The sequence below is a fragment of the Garra rufa genome, chromosome 17 (genome assembly GCF_049309525.1).
Source record: "Garra rufa chromosome 17, GarRuf1.0, whole genome shotgun sequence".
NCBI lineage: Eukaryota > Metazoa > Chordata > Actinopteri > Cypriniformes > Cyprinidae > Garra > Garra rufa.
In genome coordinates this window covers 1117788-1132411 of record NC_133377.1, presented here as the reverse complement: position 1 = coordinate 1132411, position 14624 = coordinate 1117788, and the positions used below count along the sequence as shown (strand labels likewise).

Below are 14624 nucleotides of genomic sequence, written 5' to 3'. Positions count from 1 at the left end.
GGTTTAACAACAATGTATGAACATTGTTATTATAATATCAAAAAACAAGATTTGGGCAGCGTCAAGAGATGTACATTCTTCATCAGCTAAAGGTATTACAGTACGCTCTTACCTCAACATAACAACTTTGTCCTCCCTCCTACATAAATATGATTTCTAAAACATAACTTTCCTCCACGTAAACAGTGTGACTCAAAGTTTCTGCTATGAGCAATTGTTCCATGATTTAGCCAATCACATGGAAAATATGTAACTGCGCCTTTAACAAACGTGGAAACGCACCAATCAGCATCAAGAGGTGGGATTTATTAAATACATCCCAGTCCCTTCGTTTGCAAAAGATTATACGCGGAATGAGCTATCAATACGGTCAGGTAAAGTCTGTCTTCCGGGTTTAGCTATTTTGAATTTATATGTATGTTTTATATTTATATGGCTCTTGTATATTTGTCGTATGGTCTAAACTTATTGTACACAGAAATTATACACAATTTGGATCGCATAATCTCGTAAGCTTTGTAGAAACAGTCATTTTATGCTAGTCTGTTAGCCCTGTAGCTAACCTGATGTAACGTTAACATATACGACTTAATTTTGTTCTTGTATTTGTTGATCCCGTGCTGTTCAGTTGTTTATCACATTACATAAAATAACCATATTTTGTACATCTTTATCTTCATAAATGTCATTACACAAAGATAAAAATATGAATGTGTGACTTTAGGATCTGTCATTCACAATTATGTCGTAACGTTTACAGTTGTGGGTACTGGAAAAAAATCACAATGAAAAAATATGAGTTTAAAAGTAAGCATTATTTTCTTTCGTAAAAAAACGAGAGAAGTCAAAAGTTACTAATCACTTTCATTGTATGGTAAAAAGGATGCAGTGAAAGTAAATGGTGACTGAATCTGTTATTCCTAAAATATTAAAATGTTAAATATTCGCGAAATAACAATAGTAACAATACAATATAAATAGAAAAATCCATAAGGGGGTAAGCAAATGATAACAGAATTTGTATTGTTACCTAAACTGTCCATTTAAATTGGTTATAATCCCATATATATTTATTTTTATGATGCATTTGCTTTTCTTCTAGACCACAGCTGGTTCTATGTTGGCGATGTTTCATTGCAGTTCAATGGTTCAGGTTACTCATGTTTATTGCAATATACAAACTTTTCATTATTTATTTTTTAAAGGGTTATCCGGGACCAGGTGGTAACGCTCCCCGACACCACCCTCCTCCAGGGGCACCTTATGGAGGTGGTCCTGCTGGTGGACAGTATGGTTCACCTTATGGCGGTGCCCCTCCAGGGCAACAGTATGGTGGAGGGGCTCCATACGGGTCTTATGGTCAACCTGGTCCAAGAGCGCCATACGGTGGGGGCCAAGCTCCAGGTGGTCCCTACGGAGGCTATGGACAACCCCAGGGTGGACCATATAGTCAGCAGACTCCTGCAGGTTAGAGACGTGTCTGTTTAAATTAATTTTGTTGAGTATCTTTTGTTGAGTAGTGTGTATACATACACAACCAGTCAAAAGTTTTTGGACAGTAAGATTTCTTCTGCTCACCAAGCCAGCATTTATTTGATCCAAATACAGCGAAAACAGTCAAATGTTTAAATATTTTTTACCATATAAAATTACTGTTTTCTATTTGAATAAGTTTTAAAATGTAATTTATTCCTGTGATTTCAAAGCTGAATGTTTAGCATCATTACTCCAGTCATGTGATCCTTCAGCAATCATTCTAATATTGAAATTTGATGCTCAAAAAAACATTTATTATTATTAGTAGTAGTAGTATTATTATGTTGAAAACAACTAAGTAGATTTTTTTTCCGGTTTCTCTGGTGAATAGAAAGATCAAAAGAACAGTATCTGAAATGGAAATCTTTTGTAACATTATAAATGTCTTTATCATAATTTTTGATCAATTTAAAGCATCCTAGCCAAATAAAAGTAATAATTGCTATAATTTCTCTCTAAAAGAAAAAAAAACTAAAAAACATTATATTGACTCCAAGATTTTGAATTGTATAGTGCAGAATGTTACCAAAGCTTTTTATTTCAGATAAATGCTAATCTTTGGATCTTTCTATTCATCAAAGGATTCTGAAAGAATGTACTGAATTCAAATAATGATAATACCAATAGTAAATATAGCTGCAAGCAGCAATTACGCGGCCAAACATTCAAAGGGGAAAATGAGGAGCTAAGGATGGCAGGAACAGAAAACCAACTGCAACAATATGTAAAAAGAAGACATTTTAGGATGATTTTAGTCAAAATGACAGAAAAAATGATGTAGAACGCCTACTGATATGATTTAATGACTTATTATATTTAACCAACAGGTGGCGCTGTTATGAAATCGATGTGGTGTGTTTAGTGTGAGGTGACAAAGGTACAATCAAAGTTTGGTGTCATTATGTCAAAGCTTTCCAGAGATAAAGCCTCAAAGTCATTTTGGCATCAAGCCTAATATTTGTAGAGGTGCTGTACGAAAACGGTTTCATCTATCAACATGAAATCCATAACTTTTTGTCAGCACAGTCTGAAGATGATCTGTTTCAATTTTGGTGAAAATCGGACAAACTGTCTAGGACGAGTTCGAAAAAGTAGGTTTTCAGCATAAATCAAAATGGCAGACAGGAAGTTTGGCCAACTGTGGCATAATTGGTATCTATGTTGTCAGTATGACCTGAGGAATATTTTGAGTCTACGTTCATTACAATAGGCTAATGCTATCTACAGTTATTAGCATTTTTGGAAACTTTATAATTAGTAGTTAATGAATAGTTTATTACGCTTGACCAATAGGTGGTGCTGTTACCAAATTGATGTGGTGTAACCAGTGTGAGGTGGTAATGCCCCATACAAAATTTGGTGCAAATATCTCAAAGCTTTGCAGAGATACAGCTTCAGATGCACTTTGGAATCTTTTCAGCAAATTCGTTGATGCGTTTAACGAAAACCGTTTCGAATATCAGCACGAAATCCATAACTTTTTGTCAGCATGGTCTGAAGATGATCTGAGTCAAATTTGGAGGAGTTTGAAAAAGTAGGTTTTCAACATGAATCAAAATGGTGAACAGGAAGTTTGGCCAATTTTGGCATAATTGGTATCAATGTTCTCGGCCTGACCCAAGGAATATTTTGAGATCACTCTCATTACAATAAGCCATTTTTCTCAGAAGTTATTAGCATTTTTCTAAATTTCTTTATAACTTTTGACCACAAGGTGGTGCTGCCACCAAACTTTTTGAGTACAGGCAGGGCATGGTGCCAAAGATATATACCGAGTTTCGTAACGATACGTCAATGCTTTCATAAAATACAGCATTTTATAACAAAATTCAAAATGGCCGACGCCCAAAATAACTGACATGGGAAAATTGGATATGGTTTGACTCGGCATGTCCTTCCGAAACTAACGAGACCAGTTTCGAGATTTTTGGCCAAACCATTGAGCAGTTATAAGCAAAAATAGCCAATTTTCATATCTCCTGACCACTAGGTGGCACTGTGACGAAACACTGCAAAAAACTAAATCTTACGATTTTTTAATTTTGGTATTCATTCGACTCGGCATGACCCAAGGAGTCAGGGAAAATAGAATTTAGATTTTGTGGCTTACGGTTCAAAAGTTATTAGCAAAAAGAAAGTGCAACTTTGGACAAGTGCTGGCGCTAGAGAGTTTGAGTTAGAGACTCTAAATTGGCTATGGTGACATTTCAGATTGTCCTCTATCAGTGTGCCAAATTACACAACTTTCCCGCAATCGGTTCTATGGGCTGCCATAGACGCAATGGCGGAAGAAACGGAAGAAGAAGAAGAACGCCAACGGATACAATAGGTGCCTACGCACCTTCGGTGCTTGGCCCCTAATAATAATAAATGTTTCTTGAACAGCAAATCAGCATATTAAAATGATTTCTGAAGGATCATGTGACACTGAAGACTGGAGTAATGATGCTAAAAATGTAGCTTTGATCATAGGAATAAATTACATTTTAAAATATATTCAAATAGAAAACAGTTATTTTAAATGGTAAAAATATTTCTAAATGTTACTGTTTTGCCTTTGCTTTGGATCAAATAAATGCAGGCTTGGTGAGCAGAAGAGTCCTCTTAAAAAAAAAACTGGTAGTGTATACATACATAAATAATTTATATATGTGGGTGTGTATATTTGCAGTGTCCCCAAAAACAGGCAATGTTTTAAAATACTTTTTAGGGCTGGTATGCACATTACTGTTAAGATTTTTAGGGTCAGTGCTTTTTTTTTTTTTATAAATAAATTTTTTTTTCAGCAAGGACACAATAACTTGATTAAAAAAGTGACAGAACATACTTACATTGAAATATTTTCTATTTCAAATAAATGCTGTTCTTTTCTATTCATGAAAAGAATCCTTAAAAATGTACCACGATTTCCACAAAAATGTAAGCAGCATAGCTGCCATCACAGGAATAAATTGTTTTTAAATATTAAAATAGAAAACACTTATTTTAAATTGTAATAGTATTGACAATATTACGGTTTTGCTGTATTTTTAATCAGATAATGCATCCTTGGTGAGCTTCCTGACCCCAAACTTTTGAACTATAGTTTATATCATGTTATACTACAGGGCCGTTGAATGCTTGAATCTGATTGGCTGACGAACGTTCCAGAGGTGTGCATTATATTCAGGGAAACGCACGGCGAACGTAGTTCCAGGCAGCTTTAGACCGCAGTGCATGTCTATATCACTTCGCCATACGATTTCAGTTATTTCAAAGGTCCTTACAGCCCAAAACAGCAAAATAACTAAAACCCACAATGACACTGGCCAAACTAAATACAGTAAACATCAGGATAAACACGACAGATTATTTCCATGTTTTTTTCCACCATATATAACGTTTTATTATGTACGGAAAGCACTCTCGCCCTCTTCTCACTCACCTCACAGACGCACACACATAACAGTACAGTTTGCACTCGCGTTAGCATTCGCGCTAATGTTGTTAGCGCTGCTCTGACGATTAACGACTTAAAAACGACATGACAGCTCTCACGCGAGGAAACAACGGCGTGGTCTTGAAGAAAATGAACTTAAAGTTTAACTGTTAGTAGAGATGATGCTGCCAGTCACCCTTGAGAGACACAGACGTGAGAGAGGTAAAGTCATACACTTAGTTTCTCTCCCTTCTCTCTTTCCGTCTGTCTGCTTGTCTTTCGGTCTGTCTAAACTTCATTATTAACGGCATTATTTTGCTATTAACAGCCCAAGCTTCGTTACTAGTTCTAAAATGACGTTTTGGAACTAGCAACGAAGCTGTTGAATGAGCTGCGTAAGAAATTAATCCTACTCACAATAGTGTTTTAAGGATAAAAACCGGACGAATGTTTTGAAATATATCACTTGATCGATGTCTTGAGGTGTGGTAACTGTAGTATAAGCGGAATAATTGACTTCGGGCAGTAGAATTCTACGAAAATAATGCACACCCGAGGTGTAACGGCCACTCCGCTTCGCGTCGTGACCGCATCACCACCTCGGGTGTGCATTATTTTCTAAGAATTCTACGGCCCGTCGTCAATTATTCCTTACTTAATAACTTTTTGTTAATAGGCTTCCCACTTCCGTGGCTTTCAATATTGACTTAATTATATTTAATAATTCAAGCAAATAAATGTGATCTGATGGGAGTGTGAAAATGCATTTGAAAAAGTAGAGGGATAGGAGTGTGGAGTATATAACTTTTTTTTTTTTTTTTTTTTTTTTTTCATTTTTTATCAGAATGCTTCATACATCTGCAAATGCACTATAATAGATGTTGGTCCAGCAAGTGAATTTTTCCACATGGTCTCAGGAGTGGTAGGCTGCAGCTTCAGGCTGGTTTGACTGATGATGTCTGAGTGTCAGGGTTGGCAGCTGAGACAGCGCGAGCCGTCGCCGTTCCATCAGGCGTGCAGTGGCCGAGGGCTGTGAATAAAATACGAAAGATAGAAATTTATGAAGGTGCTGCACACAAGGTCCTTGATCCTCCTGCATTGCAGCTGTGTCATATGCCCCTCACTGAATGACTGATGCTGATAAACTGCAGGATGGCAGAAGCAGCTTGTTCTGATGTGGTACAAAATGTGCCCGTGGGAGAATTAGAGTGATGTGTGCGGTAATTCTGAGCGAAGGGGTTTGCGCGTATGTGTCCTTCCGCGTTTATGTCGGTAAGTATTCTGTAATGTCCTGTGGGAAAGGCTGTCAGATTCAAAGACTGTCCTCTGAACAGTGCTTATCCCTCCCGAGGGATACAGTGACCGTCTGCGCTTCGCCAAATTGCACAACTTATTCTTGTCCCTCTTGGGATCGAGACGACACATCGCTGACAACCAAGGCTTGTTCACATTGAACCCATTTCCAATATGTTTTTCAAACGTGACCTGTAGGACTGCTTGTCCTCATCATCGTCTCACTGTCATTTTGCAAGTAATGAACTTTTTTTGTGCATTTATGCGTATGCTGCATCCAAAGCTTCTTCATTCAATACATAGAAGAAGCCACATGTGCATATAAATGAGCTAATTCAGTCCTAGCTGTATAGACCAGGGTTATCAGTTACCAGAATTAAATCATAAAAACAGATAAAAAATGAGCATTTACCAAAATTTAAAAAAATGTAAAAATGCATTTAGATTTTTTAAAATTTTTCTTATTTTCTTTGAGTTGAAGTACTAAAATAGATCAAACTTAAAGGCTGTATCAGCGATTCTAGGCTAAAACATAAAGTGTCACATTCAGCTTACCTTTCTTCACGATCCGCTCGCTGCCTGCCCCATAAATTGGCTGTAAAAAAAACGCGTCTCTGTGGTCAGCCTAGGGTCCGAGATATGCCAAAAAACAATCGGTGCTATCAACCATTCCACATAGAAACAAACAGTGTTCCAACCAATCAGCGTCAGGGGGTTGGTGTTGTGGACTTTCGCTCCGCCTCCCTCACATCCCTGCACGAGTACGAAAGTCCACAACACCAACCCCCTGACGCTGATTGGTTGGAACACTGTTTGTTTTTCTGTGGAAAGGTTGGTAGCACCGATTGTTTTTTTGGCATATCACGGACCCTAGGCTGACCACAGAGACGTGTTTTTTTTTTTACAGCCGATTTATGAGGCAGGCAGCGAGCGGATCGTGAAGAAAGGACAGCTGAATGTGACACTTTATGTATAAGGGTTGAAATCGCTTATACAGCCTTTAATATAAAGCTATATAGACATATTTAAAAAATAATAATAATAACAGCATAGCTGTTTTCAGCTTAGAAGATAATAAAAAATGTTTATTAGAATGATTCTAATTTCTGATGAATCGTTCAAGATGGAAGTTTTTTCTCCAAATTGTGAGATATAAACTCGCAGTTCTGAAAAAAGTCTGAATTGTGAGTTTATATCGCAATTCTGACTTCATTTCTCATAATTCAGATTTTTCTCAAAATTGTGTGATATAAACTCGAAATTCTGACTTGTTTTCTCATAAATGCGAGTTATCTGCCTATTGTAACTTTTTTCTTGCGGTTGTGACTTTTTTTCTCGCAATTCTGACTTGTGTTAAAGTCAGAATTGTAAGATACAAACTCATAATTCTGAGAAGAAAAAGTCACAATTGTGAGATATAAACTCGCAGTTCTGAAAAAAGTCAGAGTTGTGAGTTTATATTGCAATTCGGACTTCATTTCTTAAAATTCGGACTTTTTTCTCAAAAATGGGGGATATAAACTCAAAATTCTGACTTGTTTTCTCATAAATGCGAGTTATCTGCCAATTGTAACTTTTTTCTTGCAGTTGTGCCTTTTTTTTCTTGCAATTCTGACTTAACTCACATTTGTGTGTTAGAAGGTCAGACTTGTAAGATACAAACTCACAATTCTGAGAAGAAAAAGTCACAAATGTGAGATAAACTTCCAGTTCTGAAAAAAAGGTCTGAATTGTGAGTTTATATCGCAATTCTGACTTAATTTCTCATAATTCTGACTTTTCTCTCCAGACTTTCTCTCACATTTGTGTGTTAGAAGGTCAGACTTGTAAGATACAAACTCACAATTCTGAGATATTGCAATTCTGACTATATTTGTCACAATTCTGACTTTTTTTTTTTTTTTTTTTTTTTCAAAATTGTGTGAATGTTCTGGTCTACTTTCTCTGGAGTAATGGCTGCTGAAAATTCATCATCACAGGAATAAATTATGTTTTAAAGTATATTAACATAGAAAACTTATTTTAAATTGTAATAATATTGACAACAGTGAATTTAACAAAAAAACGTAACATCTGATGTTAAAATGTAAGTTTTACTGTAACAGTCTCCCTTTAAATATTTAAGTCTGTTCAAGAATAATTTATGCAGTTTCCTTAAAAGAATTAAAAGTGCCACTTCATGTCAGTCCTTGTATTGGTAGAGGTTGGTAAGGGATTTAAAAAAATAATTAGTCTTTTAATCTTTTTTGGCATGGTTTCATTCCTAAATACTATTTAGACCTGTTGTTAACTATGGTTAAATGATTTGTTTTTGAACTGACTAAATCAACAGCGCATGAAGAAATGCATTGTATCTCACTAATGTAGTCTGTTTTCATGTTGCAGGTAACATTCCCCCCGGTGTGAACCCTGAGGCCTACCAGTGGTTTTGTACAGTGGATACAGATCATAGTGGCTACATTAATTCAAAAGAACTGAAGCAAGCACTCATGAATTCCAACAACTCAGCTTTCAATGAGGAAACCTGCATGATGATGCTCAGTGAGTGTTGCCATTGTTAACATAGCCCTCCTGATAGCTGTTAGGTTACTGAATGGATGCTTATATCACCATATAAATAAATAACAGAATGCTACAATGCAAGAATAGAAGTCATCTGATCACCTCTCCAGTGCCAAAGGAAACTTGAGCAAGAATCAGTGCTTTGTCTTCATTTCCAGATATGTTTGACAAGACCAAAACCGGACGTGTAGATGCATTCGGTTTCTCTGCACTGTGGACGTTTCTGCAGCAGTGGAGGGCAGTATTCCAACAGTTTGACCGGGACCGATCTGGATCAATTAACAGCAATGAGATGCACCAGGGTGAGTAAATTAAGGTCAAGAGGGAGATCCAAGATAACACTTTTGCAGTAAAGGCCACTTGTTCACACTGTTATGACAACAGTCACAAAGGACAGATTCCAGACTTCCCTTGCTATGCTGTGTTCAGGCTCCAAAATGTACTTGTTTGACATACCTGCCAGTGGTCGGTCATATTTGCTGGCCATAAATGTTTCTTACCGGTATTTAAACTGTATTTATACATAGTATATAGTATACATATTATGTAATTTAAAAATTATATAAAAATTTACATGTTGCACATTTCTGACACAAAAAAGTACAACATAAAGCAGTCTTCATTTTAGTTGTCTTTGACTAAAATATTAAGACATTCTAAACATTTTTTAATTTTACACACATGTACTGTATACAGTTCAAAAGTCTGAATGGTAGTGTAGACTTTTGACTGTTGTTGAAGTCTCTTATGCTCATCAAAGCTGTGGTTATCAAAAATGTTGAAAACAGTTGTGCTGCTATATATTTTTGTGGAAACTATTAATTTCTTTTATGAATAGAAGGTATTTTTTTTAACAATTGAACATTAGTGTATGCAAGCCCGTTTTCAAGAGATATAGGACTTTTTTTCTCCAAATTGCGAGATATAAACTTGCAATTTTGACTTGTTTTCTCGTAAATGCAAGTTATTTGCCGATTGTAACTTTTTTTCTTGCAGTTGTGACTTTTTTCTTGCAATTCTGACTTAATAACTGGCAATTGTGTGTTAGAAAGTCAGAACTGTGAGATACAAACACAGTACTGAGAAGAAAAAGTCACAATTGTGAGAAACTCACAATTCTGAAAAAATGTCTGAACTGTGAGTTTATATCGCAATTCTGACTTCATTTCTCATAATTCTGACTTTTTTCTCAAGATTGCGTGATATAAACTTGCAATTCTGACGAGTTGCAAGTTTTCTGCCAACTAACTTTTTTTTCTTGCAGTTGTGACTTTTTTCTTGCAATTCTGACTTAATAACTGGCAATTGTGTGTTAGAAAGTCAGAATTGTGAGATATAAACTAGGGATGCACAGAATATTCGGCCACCGAAAATTTGCGTTTTCGGCCAAAAGACTTTTATCACCGAAACAACACGGCCGAAACAGTATGTTGACGCAAACAGAAACCGCAGCCTGCACGTGCTTGAATGGATATCACACAAGCAACAGGAAAACTGCGCAATATGTGAAAGCGAAAGTAAAAACTGACAGTGCTTTCAGCATCTGACGTGCATTCTCTCAGAGACAATGAGAGATAATTATGCTTCATATACTGACATTAATTTAGTCCCCTAATATTTTTCTTGTTCCCGAATATGGTGGGAAAAAAATAAAAAGAAACATATTTTGTGTACAGTTTGTTTTTGAAAGCCGGTTCTTGAAATAAACCTCTTAATTTTCATTGATGACTGCACTGCAGAGTTATTAGGGGTTAAGAAAGTCTTAATTATGATTTCAGGTGGTCTTAAATGTGGGGACTGAAAGACAAGAATTGCGATGAAACTTCAAAAGGCTATTCATTGAATAAATATGAGCGCTGCACGTTTCAAAGTCATTTACTGCACTGCTTTGTGTACCATTCTGATAGCGCCTCCTGCTGGAAAAGAAACACGTAGAGTTGTAAATGTGAACTGATGGATCCACAACATAATGTGTTATGAAAATGTAAACAATTTAAACAAAGGCTGTAAAATATATGTAGATGTTATTTAAGTAATAATACTTGATTGATAATAATTGTTTAAATTAATATAATTGATTTATTCTTTGAAACTTTAATATTAATTTATGCAATTGCAATGCCTTGATATTAGTAAGATTAGTACACGGTCATAGCCATAAATGCAATGTTACTAATAATTGGCATAATTCTTTCGGTGTTTCGGTTTTCAGTTTTCGGCCTTGGTTTCCTCTTTTTCGGTTTTCGGTTTCGGCCAAGAATTTTCATTTCGGTGCATCCCTAATATAAACTCACAGTTCTGAAAAAAAGTCTGAATTGTGAGGTTATATCTGACTATATATGTCACAATTCTGACCTTTTTTCTCAAAATTGGGTGATATAAACTTTTTTCCTAGCAAATGCAAGTTTGTATCTGCCAATTGTAAATTTCTTTCTTGTAGTTGTGATAAACTCGCAATTACGAGTTATAATTGTTTGTTTTAAATATAATTTTAATATAATTCTAAGGGAGGGGGGAGACAATGGGCCTCACTCATGAAACTTGCAAAATATATAAGTAAATTCTAAGTAATTTGCACGTAAAACAGTCCTTCACGAAGTGTCCAGAAACGCAGTGGAATATTCTGGTCTAATTTCTCAGGTTTTCTCCAGTATCGTTTTATTCGTATGTGTCACTTAGTAACAGTGTTACTTTTGAGTTCTTGCTGTGCTGTATCAAGGCTTGGTCAGTTTGTTAATCACAACCTGAATGTAACCACAGGAAGTTTTCACTGCTTTCATCAGCTGTGTGTATTTGTATGTGTATTTCCTCAAATCATTTTTTAAGTGATTCACATAACATATCACTTATCTTTGGAATTTTCAAAGATATGTTTACTGATCATAGTTCCAGGAATTTGCACAATAGACACAACACAATTACATGAATTAGTCAAATTTTCAGGGAAAAAAACATTTGGTTAAATATAGAAGGGTTCAGTGAAACACACAAGATGTAGCAGTCACAAAAGCAAAGAAAAAACAGTTGCTGAGCTTGTTCTCTCTGCCGTGAACCCCTTTTTTCATCTATTGAATACGCCATTATTTGTAGGGCTGAGACGTCATGAAAAATTGCTCTTAAAATAACCTCAAAATTGTGGCCTTTATCTTCCAGTGTCTTTTTTATAGCCATTGATTTTGTCTGCCAGAGCAATATTTCACCTGCAGAGGTAGTTGAAGCCATTATAAAGATGTGAATAGGCCTGAAAGTGTATGGATGATTACTTGTGAGCGACAGAGTGTTGAAAACATGGTGGAAAAGTCTTTCTACATTGTTAATATCAAAACTCTTTCACTTTTTTTGCTGTCTCATTTAGGAAACATAAACCTTTGCGTAAAACCAGAGGTTAGCAATGTAAGCATTCCCTGATATTTGTTTATGTATTTTTTTTTAAAAGAAATGAATACTTTTATTCAGCAGTGATGCATTAAATTGAACAAAAGTGGTTTCCACACACATATTAAGCAGCAATTGTTTCCATAATTGAAAATAATACAAAATGTAACTTGAGCAAATCAGCAGTTTAGAAAGATTTCTGAAGGACCATGTGACACTGAAGACTGGAGGAATGATGTTGAACATTTAGCTTTACCATCACATGAATAAATTATATTTTAACATATACAAAAAAAGAAAATGGTTATTAAAAATTGGAATCATATTACTGTTATACTATGTTTTTGATCAAATAAATTTAACCTTGATGAGGATGAGAACCAAAAAAATCAATCCCAAACTTTTGTAAATGTAATGTTGTGTTTTTTTTTTTTTTCCCCAGCATTATCTCAGATGGGCTACAATCTAAGTCCTCAGTTTATTCAAGAGCTGGTGAATCGTTATTCTGTGCGCAGTGTGAATGGGGTTCTCCAGTTGGACCGCTTCATTCAGGTGTGCACGCAGCTCCAGAGCATGACCCAGGCATTCCGCGAGAAAGACACCGGCATGACTGGCAATGTGAGGATGAATTACGAAGACTTCCTTTCTGGTGCCATTACCAGACTGATGTAAAGGGCCGCATCAGCAATTCAGAAGACGATCGGACTCTGAATGTACAGCATGACACCTTGCTCTCTCAACAGTGCCTTTCACTGCAGCTTAGCCTGAGTTTACCACATTTATTTACAAACTGCGTTCATTAAGCATCGCCAGCTTGCCAAATAAAACACTTTATTCCAAGAGATGAACATTGTGATATGGTCTGTAATGCAGTTACTCAAGACTAAACTAATGCCAAAACTATTAATTGTACATGTGAATAAAATGACATTAGCTATGCAACAAGCACTATTTACTTGTTAATGGGAGTATGATTGCTTTAGGGTTTCTTTGTTATAGTAAACTATTCTGTACTTATTGAATATTAGCCAAAATGCCTGGTTATGAATGATTGAAATGCAAATATATTTAGGTTTCCCTTCCCAACAAAATTGCTTTATGCTTTTTTTATAGTATTTATGCTCTCCTAACCCACCCCCACTTATATTTTTATGCTGCGTTTTGCTTACAATTAAACCGTTTTATTAAAATGATTTTTGTTGTATTTGTTCAATTTGAATCATGTATTTGCCATTTTTCCTTTTTTCATTTTAAAATAAAAATTTTCATTTTGAAAAAAAAAAAATAAAGTGTCTGAATTGAGTACACCATTTGTGCGAGTTGAGGTCAAAAGTTTACATACACCTTGCTGAATCTGCAAAATGTTAATTATTTAAATTGTTAATTTATTCCTTAGTTTGTTCTGAACAGTTAAACTACCCGCTATTCTTCAGAAAAACTTTCAGGTTCCACATTTTTGTATATTTGAACTCTAACAACGACTGATTTTGAGATCCATCTTGTCACACTGAGGACAACTGAGGTACTCATATGCAACTATTACAGAAGGTTCAAATGCTCACTGATGCTTCAGAAGGAAATGCGATGCATTGAGGGGGTGGAAACTTTCTGAAGATCAGGGTAAATTTAACTTATTTTGTCTTCTGAGAAACATATGTGACCCTGGACCACAAAACCAGTCATAAGGTTAAATTTTACAAAACTGAGTTGTATATATAATATGAAAGCTCAGTAAATAAAATAAGCTTTCTACTGATGTATGGTTTGTTAGGATAGGACAATATTTGGCCGAGATACATCTATTTGAAAATCTGGAATCTGAGGGTGCAAAAAAATCTAAATCCTGAGAAAATCACCTTTAAAGTTCTCCAAATTAGGTTCTTAACAATGCATATTACTAATCAAAAATTACATTTTGATACATTTACAGTAGGAATGTTACAAAAAATCTTAATGTAACATGATCTTTACTTAATTTCCTAATGATTTTTGACATAAAAGAAAAATCAATAATTTTGACCCATGCAATGTATTTTTGGCTATTGCTACAAACATACCCCAGCGACTTAAGACTGGTTTTGTGGTCCAGGGTCACATATAAGTATCTAGCTTCTGATGGGCAGTACTAAATGGGAAAATAAAATATGATAATTAGGCAAAATAAGAAAATTGTACACATCTTTATGTTCAAAAGTTTACACCTCTGGCAGCTCTTAAAGGAGTAGTTCACTTCCAGAACAAGAATTTACAGATAATATACTCACCCCCTTGTCATCCAAGATGTTTATGTCGTTCTATCTTCAGTCGTAAAGAAATGGTGTTTTTGGAGGAAAACATTTCAGGATTTCTCTCCATATAATGGACTTCTATGGTTACCCCAAGTTTGAACTTCCAAAATGCAGTTTAAATGCAGCTTCAAAGGGCTCTAAAGGATCCCAGC

At 35.5% G+C, this 14624-nt stretch overlaps 1 protein-coding gene across 1 annotated transcript; it reads left to right on the top strand.

Annotated features, from left to right (window-relative positions):
- The first annotated feature begins 321 nt into the window (after window positions 1-321).
- On the top strand, window positions 322-13377 carry pef1 (penta-EF-hand domain containing 1). The gene is made up of 5 exons (XM_073822169.1): window positions 322-374; window positions 1206-1467; window positions 8633-8788; window positions 8968-9111; window positions 12627-13377. The coding sequence occupies exons 1-5, from the start codon at window positions 354-356 to the stop codon at window positions 12854-12856; spliced, it is 813 nt and encodes a 270-aa protein (XP_073678270.1). The 5' UTR covers window positions 322-353; the 3' UTR covers window positions 12857-13377.
- Window positions 13378-14624: the final 1247 nt, after the last annotated feature.

Coding starts and splice junctions, on each gene's coding strand:
- pef1 (XM_073822169.1), top strand. CDS start 354: ATGAGCTATCAATACGGTCAG. Junction 1,468..8,632: donor TAGTCAGCAGACTCCTGCAG/GTTAGAGACGTG, acceptor TTCATGTTGCAG/GTAACATTCCCCCCGGTGTG. Junction 9,112..12,626: donor CAGCAATGAGATGCACCAGG/GTGAGTAAATTA, acceptor TTTTTTCCCCAG/CATTATCTCAGATGGGCTAC.